The sequence below is a fragment of the Cydia fagiglandana genome, chromosome 10 (genome assembly GCF_963556715.1).
Source record: "Cydia fagiglandana chromosome 10, ilCydFagi1.1, whole genome shotgun sequence".
Classification (NCBI taxonomy): Eukaryota; Metazoa; Arthropoda; class Insecta; order Lepidoptera; family Tortricidae; genus Cydia; species Cydia fagiglandana.
In genome coordinates, this window is record NC_085941.1 from 12,001,358 (window position 1) to 12,024,079 (window position 22,722).

The following is a 22,722-nucleotide window of genomic DNA, read 5'->3' on the forward strand; positions in this document are numbered from 1 at the left end:
TCAGTACTGTAAGACTTACTGACTTTTTCTAGCACTTAAATGAAAGGTAATTAAATTTGCTATAACTTTATTCATTGCAATATATATCATAGCATGAGCGGTTGTGCTGATATTTGTCTTAAAATATAGGAAAAACTTGTAATTTCATTCCAAGGAAAAAAATACCCTTTTTTTAAAGCCCCATATTTCAAGAACTATTTGACATACGGCGCTGTTTATGGGCTTAAATTGTTCCAAATTTAATATACTTTCAACATTACATAGCAAGTTTTGACCAAAAACCCATACTTTTACAATAAATCTGTAAATTCTGAAAAAAGTCTGAAATTTTTGCAGTTTTTCGCAAATTACACAGAGAGCACAACTTTTTTTTGCTTGCAAAACATAGTCTCACATTCCTCCAAGGACTCCAAACAATATATAAAAAATACAGAACTACATCACGCATTGTTTTTTTAGGAGATTTTTTTGTAAGATTTGACTGGTCTACGCTGTGGACTTAGCATATTTAGGTGCGCCGCGGGAGTATCACGCACGCACACCTACCCCTCTGTTTCTGTTTTAATTAGAGAGGGACGGATAGTCTATCTGGTGGGCGAGATACTATCACGGCGCTCCTGTGTTAACAGTGCCTGCTGGCAAAACAGAAAACTGGGAGGAAATCGCACTAGACCAGAATGGCACCAACTCTTATAAATGAAAACATTTATTTTCAGGCAACTATTGGCCCTTAGACAAATACCTTAAAACTAGCATACATTATTATTACAAAATATATCTTAAAACTAAAAACACAATTATGGCTGCGATGCAGTTCGCAACCCCGCAGTGTCAGGGAGCCGGCCGCGGAACCGCCGGAACTTGACACCCTTCGGCCAAAACTCCTCCTTTGTGAGACCAAGACCCTTGGTAACTCCTTGGTTTTTTTTTTTTAATTTATTTACACAAAAGGTACATGCTCATAAACAAAATTTACAATATCGCCAAACTGTAACCAGTTTGTTGGCGAATGAAGCGCTCACTTAACTAATGGAATCATGCACCTAAACAAAACAATTAGTAACTTAAACAATAGGTAATCCTTATTATACCGTGGTGACCGCGGAACCGCCCCTTCGGCCAAAACTCCTCCTTGGTGAGACCAAGACCCTTAATTGGTGACTCCTTGGTGATTCTTATGGGAGGCCAAGACCCACTTGGTCTAAGAGTAGGAAATTATTGACTTATTAAATCCGATTATTTTTACCCCTAATAATTTACTTACTTATAATTAATATACCCTACATCCAGTAAGCCTGAGGCCAAACCTGAGTATGGCTTTTCAGTATACCTCAAATGTGACCTCGAAATCCGCAACTATGAGTATTCTCACTGGTCATACACTGGTTTCCATGAAGCGATTCACTTGGTAATAAATGACAGTAACAGGCAGAGGCAGGTACTCATTATCAGGTTGTAAAGAATCCCCCAGGCGTATGATGGCAACTGGCATCACAGCGTGAAAAACTTTGAGCGACATTTTTAATAGAAAAGTTACAAGAGGGTCGTGTGGATTCTAATCAAACTGTATCCATTTTATTGCTCTTGATAGTAATATACCTATATATTTAATAAAAAAAATTAAACTCACATTTATAGAGGGGTCTATCGCGAATTTATTTTATTAGTATTAGGTACTTACCTTTATTTACCCCGTCTCGAAACCTGTCTATAAATGTGAGTTAATATGTGTTCAAAATGCAAAAAAATATTTATAAAAAAATAAAGATAATATAGCTACTTATTGTAAGTCAAATAAGTTGCTATGATACAAAATATTTATTTGGTTTTTATTTGTAAAGTCCCATCGTAGTCACGGAGCATTATTCTCACGTCACTTGATCGGATTTTAGTAACTTTGCTATGTACAATGGCGTAGGAGCATTTTGCAACATTCAATAATTTTCCAATAAAACAATGCTATTTAAATATCGCATTGAATGTTATACTTATTGACATTTTGAAGTACTGTATTTTCATCATAAACACACCCTCTTAATTTCATGTCAAACAAACAAACCCGTTATAAGTTCAGGACTCAAAGTTGACAATGGTACGTACCTACATTCAGCAGCAGTAGTTGCTAAGCGGGCCAGGTGTTCAAAATGATCTTGATGCGACTTTATTGTTAACAGAATAAGAGCGTACCAAGGTAAATTTGAACACCTCGCCTGCTTAGCAACTTCTGCTGCTGACTGTTCACGTGTAAAAGGATGTAGGTATTATACTAATATTAATATCTGTGACCCTAGTGAATAAGGGTACAAGTATCGGACAACGCAGTTGTAAAAGGACGTAAGTTCCAAGTAACACTTATTTTATTTATTTAGAAATTTAATTCAGGCAACAAGGCCCATATTACGAATACCTTACAGACTAACATACATATGTATTTTATAAACTTAAAACTAAACACTATTTAGACGATAAAACGGCCCAAACTTATGCTCATCCCTGGTGCGCCGGGTGCGGGCCAGCCCCAACCCCATCCTGCGTTCTATCGCGGACAGGTTCGACTGTCCATACTTGAGGCACTGCTGTGAGAAGCATGTTTCTTGCTGCCCATATTATATTTAATTTGTGTAAGTAGTTAAGTTTGTACTAACATTAGACATAAGAATTTATAATATTGTATACTAACAAATTGTACGCGTCATGTTACTTGAATAAATGAAATTTATTATTATTATTGTTTGTCCTTTCCACATCTCGGGACCATGGGGTCCCGGACTTTTTATTATTATTATGCCCTTTTACACCTAAGCTGCGCGAGACTTGTACCCTTTTTCACTAGGGCCACAGATATGTACCTACAATCATCTATCAAATTGCGCTAAATGATGTTTGGAACAGAATTCAAAGCTGCTTTAAAGAAGATACTCCAACAAACATTTTTTTTTTAATTTTAAATATTATGTTATAAATATTTTTTCTTATAAAATTTATGTTATAAATACAAACATTTTAACTATTTAAAGTACCTACTGATGAGATGAAGGAGATGAACCTTTTGCATGCTCTAATTGGTAGATTATATGTGTTCTCATAAAAATATTGTTACATATTCATATTCTGACATCTTGCAATAAACACATTTTTTTATGATGATAATTATTGTTTTATGAACGGAGTAAGATCTTCTTTAATGTAATATCTGGCTGGTACAGCTTCGAAGAATTTCCCACAGTAAGCGTGCACAAATTCTACAGATTTATCCATGAAGGCTCTTCCAGCGTAGGGTGCCAGACTTTTAGCGGTTTGATTAAGTAGACTGACTGCTAGGACACCTGGAAATAAGTGCAGATATTAAAATAAACAAAATAACTTGAGTGATCTGGTAAAGAGTAGTAACAGTTAGGTGCCTATCTAACATTTGTTTATAATAAAATATTTATAGTCTGTCAAACAACTTTCTCAGTAGAAAAAGGCACGAGATTCAATTTTTAGAGCACCGTACAAAACTTTGTTTTATAGGACAATACCTTCTCGCTTATTTTTTTTTTAATTTTCCGCTTTTTTCCACTGGCGGAAATGGTTTGACAGACTATATTAAGTAAATAGATGGCAAATTTATATATAAAGACTCAGCTGAGAAATAAAGTCGATCATTGGGAGAACTATCCAGCAGCGTCTTGACTGATATCATGATTAAGTAAGATACCTATGGTAAAAATACCTACGTTCCAAATTTAATTAAAATTTATCTTTTTATCCCGGAGTTTCGAGGAAAATGGCTCTAAAATGCCAACAGACATACGGATGGACGGACAGACGGACGAAACTATAAGGGTTCCGTTTTTGCCATTGTGGCTAAAGAATTTTTATATATTAAATATGAACTTACTAATGTCTTGTTTTCCCATAAATATGTTGTTTGCAGCGAATACGAGCTTCCCCAATATTTCAAAATCATACTTTGTTTGTTCGTATTTCGATGTCAAATAGATTTCCCCGTCATCACCCTTGTAGGCATAGATTGCGAAGTCCAGATTCATGTGAAGTTTTTCTGAAATAAATATACGTTCATTTACAGTACAAATAGTTTTTATAGTAGCTACAATACGTAGCTATTTTGTTTAAATAAAGAAGGTCATAAAACGCAGTTGTTTGACCCCAAAGCTGAAAGCAAGATTAGCGCGATTGAAATTGATTCAGAGAATTATTTACTACCACTCGTACTACGTATTTACAATATCTCAAGTCTTCCTCTGGGGAAAAATATACCTACCAAATATTTAACTCGAAATTAGTATCATCAAAACCAATTTTAGAACTTACCTACTCTGGCTTTTCCTATTCCATCAGCGCGGATAAAATCTCCTCCCAATAATGTCTTGATTAAGGGGCTGGCGGAAAAAGCTTTGTAATGTCCTTTTACCGTGATGTCGCATGTCATATCCAAGTAAAAGTGTCCATTGGGAATGTCGGTCCTAGAAAATGTAATTAAGGATTTCTTATGCTGCGAAAAGTTACCGAAAGAAGTTATAATCAACAAATTATTTTAGAAAACGTCTTGTTACTTAAGGCCTTCTTCTTTGTATTATTGGAAGAGTAGGATGTTCGTTTTATTTGTCTGACCTGTTATAGTAATTACAAATATAGATGGGACGGGAATATGTCGTATGGGGTAGCAGCAATAGGTGTGGATTGATCCAATAGGGGATATCACTGCAATGTTCTGCCGCCAGAGTGCAGCACTACCGCCTCTAGTAAACTCATAGAGTAACTTATACATACTGGGATTAAACTGTTTTGACAAATTTCCACAGACAATAAAATATGACATCGATGCATCAAGGCGGTTTGTTAACAAGGGCCTACCGGGAAATCTATCCGCCTCTCTATCGCTCGAATGTGTAAGAGTGATAGAGAGGTTAGACAACGAAACTTCGACTCTCTTACCTCGCGGTTGACCCCCAGCTTGTGATAGATAGCGACAGTAGCGCCACCTACGCAGAGTTTCGCGTAACAATATTCCCTATTGCAAACCTGCATTTTTTTGGCTCATACTGGAAAGTAAAAATCGTAGCTTACGTGACGTTATTGAACAAGCAGTCTTTCACTCCTTTAACTATTCCATCTTCCAAACTGATATCGAGCAGTCCTAGGAGGGAAACGGACACATTCCTTAGCTCCAAAGGGTCTATAGGGGGAATCCCCAATTCTTTCACGCCCACTTTGCCAACCTCAGATATAACCGACTGGTACAGTTTTTTATGGCACTCACTGTCGCTCATACTGCATTTAGTTAGCGAGCCAACTGTAAAAAAATACAATTTAAGATTTAAATCAACACCAATAAAAGAAAAAATATAGGTAGCCACTAGGGTTTCTGGTTTCTCGGCCTTTTTTATTTCTCGAGGCACGGGAATTCTCGATCACGATTTCTCGAGTTTCTCGAGTATCTCGAGAAATTTTGAAAGTTTCAAAAACCACCTTGTTATTTAATTTTTTTGCTTTATTACAAGTCAGACCTATAGGAGTCGTAGGTGAGTTCAATAATCAAACAAATGGAAAGTTTTTAATTACCATAAATTGCACTCAATATAATCAAAATTCAACAACAAACAAAAAAAATAACTATAGGTGCCGGCGATGTTAATGCTATAGTGTATTTCTTTAGGTATTTCGCAAAATGTAAACAAACCACAATAAGGTATTTTATTAGGCAAGAATATTCAAGTTTTTCTAAGTAATATAAATACTTAGGTACTCAAAGTAACAATGAAGCTGCTAATATTGTGCTATTTTGATTTACCTATATTATTAAATGGCACTATAATAATTTTTTTTGCATTAGAAAGAAGATAAGCGATCTTGACGTGTCTTTTTAATTAAATACACTTTTGAAAAATAAGTCACGGCAAATATGAATCATATACGATCATTTACGTTATTTTCCTTTCATAAGTAACTTAGTTAACTAATAAATGTTTTAAGTTTATTTAACTGTTTAAAGAAATACACTAGTGTAAAGACACATCACGTCTTTATACGCGTGTTTTCTTGTTACTTATCACAAGAGATTTATTTCTCGAGTTCTCGAGGCATTGAGATTTTATTTCCCGTCTCGACGAAGGACAAATTTCTCGAGATTTCTCGCCTCGAGAATTCTCGAGCAGAAACCCTAGTAGCCACAAATGTAATATTATAACATATTTTTAAAGATAAAAAAATAATTACCAAATGAGGCGTCGCCAATCATAAACACTGAACACAAGGTTAATAGTAATGCAAACATGTTTCTCACATTCGAATCAGTGATAAGAATAAACGACATTTTGGAAACCTGGACCTTAAATACCTGCTGGCACTAGATTTTTTTTATCAATCGTTTAACATTGGGCATACATCGGAGACTTGTGGCTTGTGACAATTAGGTGGCACTAGTGATGAGACACATTTTTCAAGTGTCTTCTCAGGTACGATACAATAACAAATTAATACTTAGGTACCTATTACTTACATACATAGTTTTAACATACCTGTAGGTGTAATCGCTATTGAAAAAAAAAACATAATTGTCAACAGTACGACATTGTCATTGATTTCGTCATTATTACGTGATGTGTCGCGATTCTTCAGGGCCTTACGGCGCGATTCGGGAAATGTATTAGAGATTAACTAGATACGATATAGTAAAGAAATGTGACGTCCCACGGCAAAAGGTACCTTATGGCTGTTGGCGGGTTATTATTAACATCGCTCCAATATTATTGCGGCGCTATGCGACGTAAGCGCCACCCGCCGTAAGGTACCTATAGCCGAGGAACGTCACATAACTTTACTATTTCATATCTAGTGAATCTCTAATTAATTTCCCGAATCGCGGCGTTAGAATTTAGAAGTTGAAAGCAATGAGAACAGCAATAGCGCTGTAACTGCAATATTACAAAATATTAATGCTTGTTTTACTCATCACGGCGTCACGTTAGTCCAAATATTAATTTTTTACATCAAGTGGATTTGCTCCTAGGTATAGAAGACGCAGGATAACTTCTTAAAATTTAGAAACATTATTTATTGTCTCACACGAATTGTCAGATACACAATATATTATATGATTCCTTTGCTCGACTCGTAGAGAACGACATGGTCACATCACTAGTCTGTCAGAAACGTCAAATGTTACCTTAATGCCACGAGTAGAGATGGGTAGTGAGTAAATACTCACAGGTAAATACCGAGTAAATACTCAGTATTTACTCAATATACCCGTATTTACTCGTTTATACCCAAATTGGTGGGTATAAACTATTTAGAGTGCTGAAAGGGGCATATAAATTTGAAATATAGGTGTATTTTGTAAGCCGCTACTGGATTAAGTTCTCAAAATTGTAAGAAATGTATTTTTAAGAGGGGCACTCCATACATGTAACTAATTGTCACAAAAAAATATCTCAGAAACCACCAACGTGTTGCACGTCATTAAATGGGTCTTCAAAAATAACTGGAATGTTTCTAAGATCATTTTTGGATAAATTGAATATTTTTGGAAAAAAACCTTTCCGAAAGGCCAAAATATTGTTTATCTCTCTATAACTTTCGAACCAAAGTTCAGAAAAAATATGAAAACATACCGGGAGATTAGCCGTATAATAGAGTACAAAAAACAATATTTTGAACATCATCGGTTGAGCCATTTTTGAGTTTTCTTTAAAAAAACCCTTAATAAAAGGTCGTAAGTGCCGCGTAAACATGCACTTTTGCGCGACATGCACTTATCTAGAACATCGATAAAATTTAAGTACTCATATTTTTTAAGTAAATACATTCTTATTTAAAACAAAATTGTTATCACAATTTGCCTCTCACTAATAATTACCTTTTTTTCCTAAATTAAGCGCCCTCTATGGTTTTTATTTTATAGATATTGTTAATACACGTTAGCACTCTTCAATAAAAGACAATTTTGTTCTTAAATCTCACTTTTTGAATATTTTATAAGCAATCGTTTTTACCCACCTAAATGAGTAAATACGGGTATTTATCGGGTGCTTTGAGTAAATACCGAGTAAATACTCAGTATTTACTCACCTCTACCCATCTCTAGCCACGAGCCTCCGATATTTGCATTTCGACTATTACGAGGCAAGTTTTAGGGTTCCGTGGTAACAAGATGCCAAGTCCCAAACTGACCGCCGGAGAGCGTCGGAGTACTGTGGAGGATTTTCCCTCATAAAATCCTCCACGATGCCGCTGCGTGAAGAAAATCAACTTCGATAATCTGCGCTGCCGTTCGCCGGTGTACCCAGGCCTTTATATGTTGTGTTATCTTTACTTTTTTTGTTTTATAATCTGCAAGTCTAGGAGAGGTGCCTAATAACAGTTATTTGTTTTACAAGGTGGCAAAAATGTTGTTTTTAACTGCTCGTGAGCGTTGCGAGAATTTTAGGCACGAGGCGAGGGTTAAATAAACTTTCTACAGAATGAAACACAAATTATTCAACATAATTCGTGGATATACTGTAAATAAAAACATTACAAACTAAAATCCAAATGAACGCTAATAAACATTTATCATTCAAAATTATCACCTAAAAGTCAATTCTTCCAGCCAACATGATGAAAGTACTGAAAATTTGCACCTAATTTTTGATGGATAAAGAGAGCCTTTACGAAACGGTGTTTTAAATATTTTGTTATAAGTACTGAATTATTTTCTGTTAGTTAGCATTATCCAATAAAACTTGAGGTCTAAGTCTTTAATTTAGTATATAATTATTTTACTACACATTAACATACCTAATTATATTATCATATAATTATGTTAATAAAAGAAGTATCGCTTCAATGTCAAGGAACCTTATTCTCCAAAAACAAAACAAAAGCTAATTCGATTGCGCAGTCTTAATAAAACCAGTTACAAAGATGCAACATGCCTAAACCAAAAGCAACGAAAAAACTGCGCCGACCACCGTAATACAATACATTTTGATTTTCGCAGTTGTACCTACGGCGATTGACGACGCGGTGCCACGCTAGCATAATCGTCGAGCATTTTCCATCGGAGCCTTTTTTCGGGGGAATAATTTACATAAACATTAAAAAACGAGCCATAAAAACATAATTTATAATAAATATATCTTCTTGACTCGGCATTTATACTTATTCAATTTACCGGCAACAAGTTTTTAATTTGTGCCTTAGCCTTTTCATGTAGCAAAGGAGCTAAAAGGCTTTTTTTAATTTAATTTTTAACTTATTGTGCATAAAAAAGGTGGCAACGGGGGTTTTTTTAATTCTTATTATAATATCAAAAACGAGTACCTAATTTTATTATAAATTTGATCAAGTTACATGAATTAGGTATCGACAGACATTTTGTCGTTACGCGACAGCCAAGTAAACTTCAAAAGAAGAGAATTAGCGTTAGCGACGCAGCGGCCGTGTTCATTTATTTCTTCGATCATCCAGGTTTTAGACAAGATTTTAACAAATTCGAACAAACGAAATTCTCGTTAAGGAACACCAGTTCCGTTAGCAAAAAACGGTGGAAACATCAAAGAGCTTGGTTTAATAGCCCCATTGTATTTACAAAGCTGAAAGTTAGGTACGATTTTGGTGGGAGTGCACAGATTTGCGCAGATGTGCAATTTAATCCGATTAAAACACGCTTATTCTTCTTTTGTGATATTTTTATCTTTGACCTTATTTGACATTTTAATGAAGATGTCAATGACATCTTTTTGTTTATGACGATCCTTATTAGGAGAGATAATTAATTTAATGTATACATTTTTTATTATGTAATTGCTGACGACTATGATGAGAAGAGAAACATAAATGAAATTGATAAAAAATTATAGTGTAATATTTATTATGAAATAATTAGATCTAAATCATCTAGTACTTGCTTCATTATCCGTTATTACAAAATTAAATTAAATTAGATTAGCCCAACATGAACGATATCTTCTTTCAATTATTATGTCAATGACGCCCTTCAAAGCTATTTGCGGATCACGTTAATTAGGCTATTATACGGTAAGTAAATTAAATTAATAGTATTCATTGTAACTTTGTGACTTTGAGGGCCTTTGTATTGTTTTGTATATATAAATAATCTTAATAATAAAATATAAAGTGAAAAGTATTTATAAAATTTAACTGAATGGAACATGTATTTTTTTCCTAAGCACGTCAATTAGGATCACGCCTTTTCCCGTGGACGCACCCGATGATAAGGCCTAATTTTCTATGATCCCGTTCTTATCCGTACCTACTCGTTTTCTATTAATCTGTGTGATAAAACTATTTCTTATTTATATGCAAAATGCACACAATCTGATATATGTCCATAGGAGGAATAAAATAACTTTTGCTTTAAAATCTGTGTAAGATCCATTTGCCACTTACTTCCTATAACCTCGCAACCGTCATGCTCAAAAGCAATTGATTCAACATAAAAATTAGATTATGTTACGTCCACAACCAAATCAAATTAAAAAATAAATTCCTAAGATTGTGCCAAGGAGATCAAAACGGGAGGTAGGTAGGTACATGCAAAAAATTTAAGAACAAAATGCAGTTAGATGATAAGTTAGTATGTAGGTAGAAAAGGCAGATGAGTTTTTGTCTATCAACTGTTATTTACACAGAGATAGAATATAACAAAACACGAACAATGGTTATATTGCCACGTAATAAAATTAGAATTATATTTTTTTTTTCTGAAAGTAGAGTAGATTTCTCAAGAACTCTGTCGATGTCAATTGCCATAGCTAAAAACGCTTATAAAAATCTTATTATTGTTTGCGCCTTGACATGATTTGCCCTGTAGAACAATTACAGAAGAGGCGTTAACTTTCTCATACATATGTCAATCAATTAACTTATACATATTGTGTCAAGTTTGAATTAGGTAGTTTGTCGGTCGGTCGTCTTAATCGGTCGTTATAAAAGAAAGAACTAATTATTTTATTGGAAACTATGTAAATTATAATAATGGGTCCGAATTTTAATTGATTGTCAATTATTTCCGTTACATTTCGATAACATATAAAATAAAATATGATTGGTTTGAAGAGCTCCTCACTTCGGGTGGAATAAATACGAAATCACAACTTGCCCCAAAAGAAATTAATAAATATAAGTAGTTAAATAAATATTAGAGGACAGCTTACACAAATCAATCTAGCCCCAAACTAAGCAAAGCTTGTACTATGGGCGCTGGAAAGTAGGTATGTAGTTTGGTACTTAAGTTTTAAAAATTCAAAACCTTTTCGTAACTCTGAGGAAGGTTTTAAAATAAGCGATGAAATTGTGTTTTTATTGCACTACACTGTCCAAGTGTCCATCCACCACAATAAATCGATATCTGACGATAAAATTAATCATCTACACTTAAAAATCAGCCCATTTATACTGGACGGTGCTCCAAGATCCTCATAGGTACATTTTTTTTCCCCGCTTGAAATAGTTTTAATATATTCGAGTCTCACCAAGGTTTTATAAATTAAAATCAAAATCCAATGACATGAAAACTAGATTTTCTCACAACAGCTCAGTACCTTAAAAATATATTTCAATAGAGTTGGGCGATGGCAAAATATAACGATAATTATTATAGCAAATTTTCGCATAACTGGATATTAAAATAAAACAAATTTCATTCCTACTCTTAGATATTTAGAAACCCGGAGAATAGAACAAAGAAATGTAAAGAGTTTTTGTACATATAAATGATATACAGACTTTATGTCATCTCCACTGCGTTATTTTTGGTGGTTATAAAAACAAATGAAACTATTTGTTATACCTGTATTAATTAAGGATTCAAATAGCTCCTCTACGGTTATATAAAAACAAGTTTCAGTAAATCTGGCTTTATAATAACTTGGATACTACGCTGGGACGGACAGCAATATAAGATGAAGGCCTTTAAATCTACGATTTTCCTTTTGTGCGCAATCGTCGTCAGTGAATCTTTATTCAGTAAGTTTTGTTTGAAGTTATTTTTTATTATTTACACATTATTTTTTTCTTTTACGATTTAATCTAAACAAAGAGATCGGTCACAAATAATTTAGTTCCCAACTTTTTTGTTCAAAATGAAGTAATTTCATACCTTCTTTAGTGTTTGCTAAGACTACAAGAGACTTCATACTTAGAAGAAATTATTTTTCTATTTGCTTTCGGCAGGTGCCATTCATTAAAATAAATAAACAAAACACCCCTATTTGATATTAACAACACACACTCTGTTCTGTACAATCAGAGTGGGGGGCAATATTTTATTTGTTAAGTTAGTTTTACTCATTCTTAGGTTTATTTTAGTTTATAATTTGTATGTTTAATCTGTTTTATTCTAAAGGTTTTTAATAAAATTTGGTCCAATACTTTATTCTCTGTACCTTATCTCTGTAATGATAAATTCTATGAAATGTACCTTTTTAATTATCTCAGAACGCCTAGGTAATCACTTAGGACATCATAATAATTTGCTAAATAAATTTACCATTTATTAGGTAGCTTGCTTTTAGAAACATTTCCATCAAATGTTTCATATTGTGGAAAACTTGGATTAAATCATAGTATTAAATACTAACCCCCTTATTCATAATCGTCTACTAGATAAAGTTGACAAGCTGATAATAATTGTCTCTTCCCGACGTATTGGTTTGATGAAAAGGGACAAACGATTATTATCGGCTTGTCAACTTCAGCAGACGTTTATTAATAAGGGGGTAAGGATTTAGCTGTATTAATTGAGTATGTTAACACGTAGACCTATCTTACTTTGTGAATAAACCCCTGTTCTTGCTAATTTAAGAGCCCTTCAACGTGCGCATTAGCGCCACAGCTAAATAATCGTGATTATTAAAATTTAACGAAAGATATTGAAAAAAGGGGACCACTACGTACTGTTATGTATTGTGTATTTAAGTACCTTTTGAATACATTAAACTAGTTTTTATGTTGCTGGTTTCATCGATCTAGGAACTCAAAACAAAAACGGCCGTTTTAAATTTGGACGCATAGAATGACGAATCCAGCAACATAAAAACTAGTCTGATGTATTCAAAAGGTACTTACATACACAATACAGTACGTAGCGGCCCCCTTTTTTCAATATCTTTCGTTAAATTTAAAATCACGATTTAATCACGATTATTTATTTAGCTGTGCAGGGCTCTTAAGCAATCTGTTTCGGACAGAGATGCTATGACTCTTGTAACCATACTCATGAAATAAAACGTCATTAATGACTTATTCAGATTTTAGAAAAAAAGGAAGATAATTCATGATAGACGGCTTTTCTTTTGCTTTCCAAAAATGTCATTTGTCCACTTAAATATAATGTTACACTCTCGTATTAATTAAGCCTTTATTTTTAGTTGACACGCTGACTAAGTGTTCAATCAATGATGAAGAATGCTTGAGGGAACTTTATCAAAGGGTGCTGCAGGATATCGGCAAGAATGGCATCAAGGAGTTGTCCATACCACCCATTGATCCCATCGAGCTGAAAAATGTAACCGTTAATGTGCTTGATCAGCTGGAGGTGACGATGGTTGATGGCATTGCTACCGGTGTAAAGAATTGCGTAATCAACGACTTTAAGTATGTTTTGCTTCTTTTAAAAAAATCTGCTACGCTGACTAGCGCTAGATACCAGTCTTCAGTGTTGCCAACTGGGATTTTGAAAAAATGCTAGACTAATGTCTAGATTATGCCAAAATTATGCCAAAGTTTTTTGAAATACCTATGCTAAAAAAATGCTAAAATATCACTTGAAATTAGACACTTAAAACACATACATTTTTCAAATTTGCCGCTTTCTTCTACTGATAAGACCTGCTTGACCAACTTTATATAGTCCGTCGACGTCCATCGTCCACTTAAGTCAAAATTCATATGAAAATATGAACCACATAAGGCGATGGCGCATATTGTTGCTGCCAAGTTGGTGCAAACTTGGCTTAGACTAAATTATGCTAAAAAATATGCCAGATGCTAAATGGGAAATTTTGGTGCCAAAGCGAGTGAAAATATGCCAGATCTGGCATCATTTATGCCAATTTGGCAACACGGCCAGTCTTCCCTAATGGGAAGTTATTACTTAGAAGTTTAAGAGCCAAACAAACCTAGCAGCCGCCATATAATTGAAATTACGCTCTCGTTTTAAAACGACAGCGACTCGGAATGTCACATAAGTAATTTTTTTTTTATGGTAGTCTAACAATAAACTTTATTAGTGTATACAAACTTAATACCTACAAACAAAAATGATACTTAAAACATAATTAAATAACTAACCTACAAAACTTAAAAACTAAATCTAAAAATAAATAAAACTAATCTAAAAATAAATAATTACAAACTATCCTGCGGAATGGTGCCGTAGATGCTGGCAGCATTTCCCCGCTGTATCGCAATACTTATTCTTTGTGCGAGGAAGCTGCCAGCTCTACGATCGCCAGTGGCGTCTGCTATCCTTTTGGATAAATCCTTAAATAGTGTAGACGCGGTCGGACCCCACGGGCCAAGGGTCTCGACACCGAAGGGTACGAAATAGTATTCGGGGCCGAGACCCCTATATTTGTTCTTTTTTAATTTTTCGGCCGCCATAAGTAATTACAAATAAATTAAAACCAAAATATTACTTCGCTAATCCGCGAAAAGATAACCGAAAAAATAAAGATTTTGATTTCCGCAAAGTAACGCCACTATTCATAATTACAAAACTTTTACTTGATCTAGTTTCTTTGTAATAAAAACTAATATGCTACGTAATAGTTATTTACGATACAAGTGCGGAGGATACAAGAGGAAATTCGAAACGGGTGGCGATAAATTAAAAGACTACCGAAGGGAGTCTTTTAAATCAACAAGAGTTGCGAAGTACCTATTCGCACGTGTATCGTACAACGTTTTGACAGTACATATGGCCCTTTAAACTTTTGACATAAGCACGAAAAGTGCTATTTTACGCCCTAGTGCGGGAAAATAGGACCATATGTATAGTTCGTTTTTTTTAGCATTAGAAAGAACTTGCAAGAAGGTAAGCGATCTTGACATGTCTTTTAATTGAAAAACGCTTTTTAAAAATCAAAAACTATTACTAATGAAACCAGAAGAATATAAATGATCGTATTAGATTCATAATTGTTACATATTTGCCGTAATTTATTTTTAAAATGTGTTTTTCAATTAAAAGACACATCAAGATTGTTTACCTTATTTCTAATGCTAAAAAAAACGAATTATAGGTACTGTAAATGTGTATAAAGCAAGTCGTTTCAAAATGAGAGCGAAACTTCGATTGTGTGGAAGCGACTTTTTGGTGGCGGGATCGTGTGGCATAAAATAATCTCACAGTACAATATATTTTCCCGAATTTATAATAGGATTCAGTCAGGTAGACAAAACAGGTAAAAAGATGATTTCAATATATGACTATAAAATATACTCATGCATCATTAAAAATATATGTGCAGAGGAAAAAAGAAAATCGTATAAATACTGTGACATTGTCGATAAGGTCGATGTTCACGTTGACATTATATTTATTATTTACCTGGCAAGGGTATAATTAGATGTATAATACAAGGTCCTCATACCTACATAAAATAAGTGTAAGGTACTTAGGTTTGATCTCGGGTCGCCAAGATTACACTTGTCAATGTTATTATATTTTATTTTATTCTAGCGCAACTAGATCCACAAATATGAATATCAAATGACATGGTTATTAAAAATATACAAAAATAAAAGTATTAACAAAATAATTAAACTAAAAATTAAAATTAAAACTAAAACTAAACTCTAACAGCTATATACACATATTTACAGATAAAAAATGGGAGCTAGCTCGGCGCCGGATGGTAGGGTGCCCAGAAGGCTGGTGGCATTGCCGCGCTGAATGGCAATGCCAATTCGTTGGGCAAGGAAGTACCCAGCCCTCTGGTCACACGTAGCATCATTAAGACGCTTCGCCAGCTCCCTAAATATCAAATTAACTTGTGATTTTAACTCGTAAACACTAGGTATAAAATAATGAAATTATACATGAAATTTCAGGACTGAAATTGAGAAAGAGCATGCGTGGATGGATCTTACTTGTGATATTACCATAAAGGGACGCTACAAGCTGGCTTCGGACAGCCCTCTCCTCAAGTCCATTTTTGGAAAACAATCAATCCATGGCGATGGATTCGCAAAGGTGAAGCTAGGTGAGTTTGTTAATTATTTATTAGTGGATTTACTTTTTAAAAAAAATACAGACATACTCAACATTCTCGTACAGACAATTGTTAAAGGCGTCAAAAGTCATTCGGTAAAGGTGACAATATCTTTTTTTTTGTCATTGAAATATCGTACGAAATTAAATAGAAGTAGGCGTGGCTCACTCCGCGATTTCGTCGCTTTGCTACAGGTAGCTAAAAGTACCTGCATCCGTTCCACACCAATTTTGGGGAAAGCCATAAGCCGCGCGTGGCGCTGTCGCCACCTAGCGGCCATATATCTGTGTTGATCGTAACAGACGCGTTTTGTTAGAGAGTGAGTCTTCTGTACCTAGTACTATTATTTATTCTGTGATAGAAGTCATAAGTTACAACGTCGGACAATATCAGCACGATTTTCATATAAATCATGACGCCAATTCAAACTTTAATTCCGATGTCAAAATGATATCAGTTTGATGTCGAATTGTAATCTCGAATTGGCCTTCATGGTACCTTCGAGAAACATTGTTGGTATAATTATATGTCTATGTGAAATAACGAGGATTTTATTTATAGACTGGACTTGCATAAGGAAATCTAGCTGTCGATAACGTGAAGCAATTTTATAGATACGCGTAATTTTGCACTATTAACATTACAAAGGTTACAGTGTTGCATAGAGGTCTCTAACTAATTTTGTATAATTAGTGTTTCCAGTGACTCGTCTTGTTTAATCATAAACTCGCGGACAATTAGTTTCCATAATCATAGATCATAGTGTTTTTACTTATAGATTGCGCATACAAAATTACTTTGTTTTTTATAGCATTTATTTTTATGTTTGTTGTTTAAAGGCATACTACGAGTAATAGTACAATAAACAACCACGGAAATTCACACCTTTATGTAAATACATTTGAAAGTATCATCATTATCAAGATTTTTCATACTTGTTTCATTTTTATATTGGAACAAATAAAAAATAAGGTTTACCTTTATTTTGCCGTAAAATTTTCTGCAGATTTTCGTTTCACAGAAAAATTTTCAAGTAATTTCAAATCGCAAAATAATCTTTACATAGAATATTTACTTCAAATAATTTTAGTTCGGATTAGTTACGTTTCACCAAAAATTTAAAATATTAGTTTTGTTTCAAGAACAATTTGTTCATATAATTTCATTTCACAGAATCATCGATCTGTAGAAAAGTTACTTCTTATAAATACGGTTCACCAATATTTAATATACAGAATAGTCATTTAGCCGAATTTTATTTCTTTAGTCGTTCTGCTTCAATCTGCTTCTCTGGAAGGAATTCGTTTTTAGGGGTTGCCGTTCTAACCTAACCCACTTTTCTGGCAACAGTTCGTTTTCTTGGGGGTCGCAGTTCTAACCTAACCTAACCCACTTTTCTGGCAACAGTTCGTTTTCTTGGGGGTCGTAGTTCTAACCTAACTTAACCCACTTTTCTGGCAACAGTTCGGTTTCTGGGGGGTCGCAGTTCTAACCTAACCTAACCCACTTTTCTGGCAACAGTTCGTTTTCTTGGGGGTCGCAGTTCTAACCTAACCTAACCCACTTTTCTGGCAACAGTTCGGTTTCTTGGGGGTCGCAGTTCAGAATCAGAATCAGAATCAGACTCCTTTTTTAGCAATTTCAGTGGATACTATGAGTATGTGAAAGGTAATTTAGTAAAATAATAATTGTTGAAATAAATATTCTGTGAACTGTAGTGTCGCACAAATAATATTCAATGAATGATAATTCTACAGTCAGTCTTTTATTTTATTTAAAATTCTTTGAATAAATATTCTGAATTTTAATCAAGTTACAAAATATGTTTCTTTGAAATGAATAATCGAAGAAACAGAATTAATTGTAACAAAAATGTGTGATTCGATTATTCTATGAATAATTTTCTGTCTAACAAAATTCTGCAAAAAATTTGGCGGTAAAATAAGGGTACACCAAAAAATAATGTGGACTTACAATCCTTTTACCGATTTCATAGCTTATGATTAATATTGGATAGATACAGTCAAGTGTAAAAATATGGGTGCACACATCATACACAAAAAGATGTCCCATAACTCTTATGGGCTCGATTCGGGTTTTGAAATAGATATCTATTAGATATCTTTTAGACATCGCCAAGATACGATAACGATATGTTTAAGATGTAACCTGTCAAATTAGACATTTGCGCGATTCTGGAGATACTCTTGAACGATTTCCACAGGATATGACTTAGAGATCCAATTCACATCTAATTGATACCTTACTCTATCTAACTTAAAAGTGACATTGGTTGCCCGAATTGCGCTGCAAAAGAGAACTAGTTGATATCTAAACTATAACGTATCTAGAATGGATCTAGTACGTGTCGTCTCTTGTGAATATCTTGAAGTTCGAATACGGCAGTAAGTCACCGAATTAAGAACTATGGGACATATTTCTGAGTAAGTGATTACACCCATATTTTTATACTTTTGAATGTACGTATTGTTTTTTTCAGAGCAACTAAACCTCCGAATTGACTACGATTTCTTCATTGAGAGAGGTGCGGATGGCGAGCTGTACTTTAAGTGCAAGCATAATGAGACGCAGTACACGTACAATATAGCCGGTCGATCTCTTTTCTACATCGACCATTTGTACTTGGGCAATGAAGACTTGAGTAAGTTTGAGTTGGAACGGTTATTTTATTTATTATTAGCATAACTTTGTTATTATACATATGTATATGAGAAGCGTAAAAGAACGAATGATAAACCTACAATAGACTTTTTATCCTTATATTATTCAAAACGCATAATAGAAGCATTTTAACCATATTTTTATTTAAGGGCGTCATCTAGTGAGCTCTCTGAGAAGGTTAAAAGAATGCTAACACTGCATGGAATCATTTATGAATTATGCGTAAAATGAATGAATGAATGAATGAAAATTTTATTTCAATCAACTAGTGGCCCATACATAAATACCTTAAAACTAGCATACATATTGTAAAAATATATTTTAAAACTACACACTACAAAACACATGCAAAACACACAAAACAAATGCTTTACTTTACATCTTGTGACTGTAGCTACTGTTATACAAGTCCAATTTTACGTTTAAAATTATGAAAAGCAATAGCTTGTTAATTGTCGCGGTATTGTAAAGGGGTTATCAGTTTATTTACCCACTAGACTAGTGTAACAAGCACAGATTTTTCAAATCAATGACAAGTCATAAAACTCAACTGTTTGTAGAGTCTGTGCGTAAAGAGAGAGAGAAGAGTCGTGAAATGTACGTCCATACATTTTACAACTCTTCACTTTTCGCACAGACACTAGAATTTTGGAAAACTAAGAATTTGATAAAACAATACATTCAACGTTTTATATTCTTGACATTGTTTTTAAATCAAAAATTTTTGATTTTGGGGGGACTGTATTTTCTAACCAATTCCCCACTGCTGATCTGCAATATACCTATAATAATAGAATATTCCGAAATAAAGTTAAACAAAAATCCACGCCCGTTTTCATAAAACGCTCTTATTATTTCTAGGCAAATACGTTACAACCTTCCTCAACGAAAACGGAAAATTCGTCCTCCAGAACTTCGGACGCTCCTTCATGGACAAGGCAATGGAATTCTTTTACATCTTCACCCATAGGTTCTACGACGTCGTGCCTATCAAGTACTACATCACTGAGGATCTTACCCCTTACGAGAGATCATAGACGAGGCTAAGGAAACACAGAAGTAAAGAAAAAACCTACAATTGAAATCAAATCCAGAGGGAAAAAATCATCAAGTAATCGATTCCTGAACTATAAGCTTGACAAATCTTGGAATGGTTTGATTTGAGTATTCATAACTATATTATATAAAATTGTACAAAATAAAAGTGCCTAATAAAGAGTGTTTTGTTTCAAATGCATTTTGTTTTGTAAATACATATAATAACGAAGTAACAATCCTAATAAAAGTTACATTAGTTCAGTTAGGCTGAGACAATACCCCAGTAGTAGTAACATATATCAGATGTATTAGCTTAAGGTATGGTATATGCTTTGTGATACAACCAAAGCCTGAAAACCTTCAACAAACTAGAATCTCACAATGTCTCAAACCAGCACTTAGTTCCAACACGACCGCAATTAGATAATTAGAAGATAAGGCAGCAAATAAGAGCGCCTATACACTAGGCAATTTAGCAGGTTAGGCAGCGCTGCAGCAGCAAGTACCTACCTACCATCAGTAGACCACTACCCAATTCTACCTTAATATGAGAGCGCATCTGGTCATTTCAGTTGCCACCCTCACGACCAATTACACGAAAAATATGGGGTATTGTAGCATAAAATGGTGGAGGTTGCAACACTTGCAACTAAGTAGTAAACGTCAGCTACCGCTCCGTTTACGGATTAAAGTACTGTATTTTCTTTCATATTAAAAATATATCAAATTACAGATAAGAAAACACAAAAACACAAACAAAAAGTCAGCTTATACGTATAGTAGTGAAATTGTGTCAGCTGGAGATGGAATAGTATGGCCTAGCTAGGCGATCATGACTTACTAACATACTGCTACTATATAATCATGCCTGGGAATAGCTTATCGCGCGATTGAAGTGCGATTTTTTTTCGACGTACAAATAGCAAGACTTCAAACTGTACATCGGTCAACCTTATTACAAAAGACATAAGGTACACCGATGTACAGTTAACAGTTTGGGCGACGGTACATAGTTTGAATGTATCATGTCATGCGTCAAAGCAGTTCCATTTATACTCCCGCGTTTCTTAGCTATGCTACTAAACCACCTATTGTGCAATCACCCTTTTAATTATACTGAAATCCGCTGACTAGCGAGCATTAGAGGAAATTAGTTAGAGACGGTGTTTACTTTACGAACTGTCGTACCATTTTAGCGGAGCTTGTAGGCGACACTAACAATATGAGAGTGATTAACGACTTTACTTATTACACCGATTAGAGATGCATCCTGGGTATATACCCGATTTATAGACGCAAATAAATACCAGGTTGAAATATACTTTTGCAGTACTTATCAATATCTACACAAACACATAGATAAATCAAAGTTCATGTTAGACAGACATACTCGTCTCGTATATAATAAGACCCAAATAGGCGTATTTGGTTTATAGCAAATGTTATGTAACTAAATAAGTAATGGGTTCATTGCAACACATTGTAACAAGACATAATTCAGAAATTTTATTTCAGAATTGTTATTCAGCCTAAGTGACATAATTAAACTAATTTTTTTTTAAAGTTATGATATAAATCTGCCATGCAAAACTAAATTTAAATTGTACAAAGTGAAGTACGATTATATACGATTTTAAAACAATTTCCGAGCGTGTAAATATTGGGCATATACCAGGTGAACACTCGCTTTTGGATATTTACCCATGAAATATCCAGCTACAATGACTAAGAGGAAGGTCTTAGTTATTGACGGTTGGATTTATAATCACCATTAATTATTGTGTTCTAGATGTCACCTACTTATTCTGAAACATACATACATACATACATATAATCACGCCTATTTCCCGGAGGGGTAGGCAGATACCACGGATTTCCACTTGCTACTATCCTGACATATGTACCTCTTTCGCTTCCTCCACTTTCATAACATTCCTCATACGACAGTCATATTCTGAAGGGCATATTTATAATTATAAAGGATTAAAGGATTCTAAAATGATTTTGATAATTGTTGGTAATGCTCATACTTATACATCGCGCAAATTTAATTTTTTATGGAACACTAAGGTTAGGTTAGGCGAGGCGTGCCGAGTTTCCGTTTAAATGTGACTTCTAAAATGACATGTGTTTATTTTTTATTCTATTACGTGCATGTTCATGAGAGATGTACATACCTAAATTTTCTTTAAATAAATAGTAACAACTTATTATTTTATCACAAAACATTTATTCTACCATCAGTGGCAGCAGAGCGAGGGTGGAAAGCAAAAGGGGTAATTAGAGGTAATATTGAAGAGTAAACAAATATAAAAGCTACTACTTTCCACCATCAATACAGTGTTCTTATAGTGCACTCGCCATCCCAGTTATTGGAAGTATAATAATAATATAATAATTTAGCCTATATACGTCCCACTGCAGGGCACAGGCCTCCTTTCAAGCACGAGAGGGTTTGGGCTATAGTCCCCACGCTAGCCCAATGTTATGCGGATTGGGGACTTCACATACACCTTTGAATTTCTTCGCAGATGTCAATATGCAGGTTTCCTCACGATGTTTTCCTTCACCGAATATGTACAGCGATTTTGTTTAACCTGTTAACTCAGGGAACCATTTACCTAATACCTACTCGTATAATGCGTCGCTTAAATGGACCCCCATATACATAATAGTTTTTACTGACAGTTTTTAGGGTTCCGTACCTCAAAAGGAAAAAGACGGAACCCTTATAGGATCACTCGTGCGTCTGTCTGTCTGTCTGTCCGTCTGCCAC

At 34.3% G+C, this 22,722-nt stretch overlaps 2 protein-coding genes across 2 annotated transcripts; one reads left to right on the forward strand and one right to left on the reverse strand.

Moving 5' to 3' along the window:
- Positions 1-3,121: 3,121 nt before the first annotated feature.
- LOC134668226 (uncharacterized) lies at positions 3,122-6,338 on the reverse strand. The gene is made up of 5 exons (XM_063525727.1): positions 6,223-6,338; positions 5,074-5,299; positions 4,318-4,469; positions 3,884-4,045; positions 3,122-3,326 (listed from the first exon to the last, which is right to left on the reverse strand). Exons 1-5 carry the CDS (start codon positions 6,317-6,319, stop codon positions 3,151-3,153), a joined length of 813 nt encoding a protein of 270 aa, XP_063381797.1. The 5' UTR covers positions 6,320-6,338; the 3' UTR covers positions 3,122-3,150.
- Positions 6,339-11,831: 5,493 nt separating this feature from the next.
- On the forward strand, positions 11,832-20,141 carry LOC134667868 (uncharacterized). Its single transcript, XM_063525259.1, has 5 exons — positions 11,832-11,976; positions 13,380-13,605; positions 16,066-16,217; positions 18,727-18,888; positions 19,770-20,141. The coding sequence occupies exons 1-5, from the start codon at positions 11,913-11,915 to the stop codon at positions 19,943-19,945; spliced, it is 780 nt and encodes a 259-aa protein (XP_063381329.1). The 5' UTR covers positions 11,832-11,912; the 3' UTR covers positions 19,946-20,141.
- Positions 20,142-22,722: the final 2,581 nt, after the last annotated feature.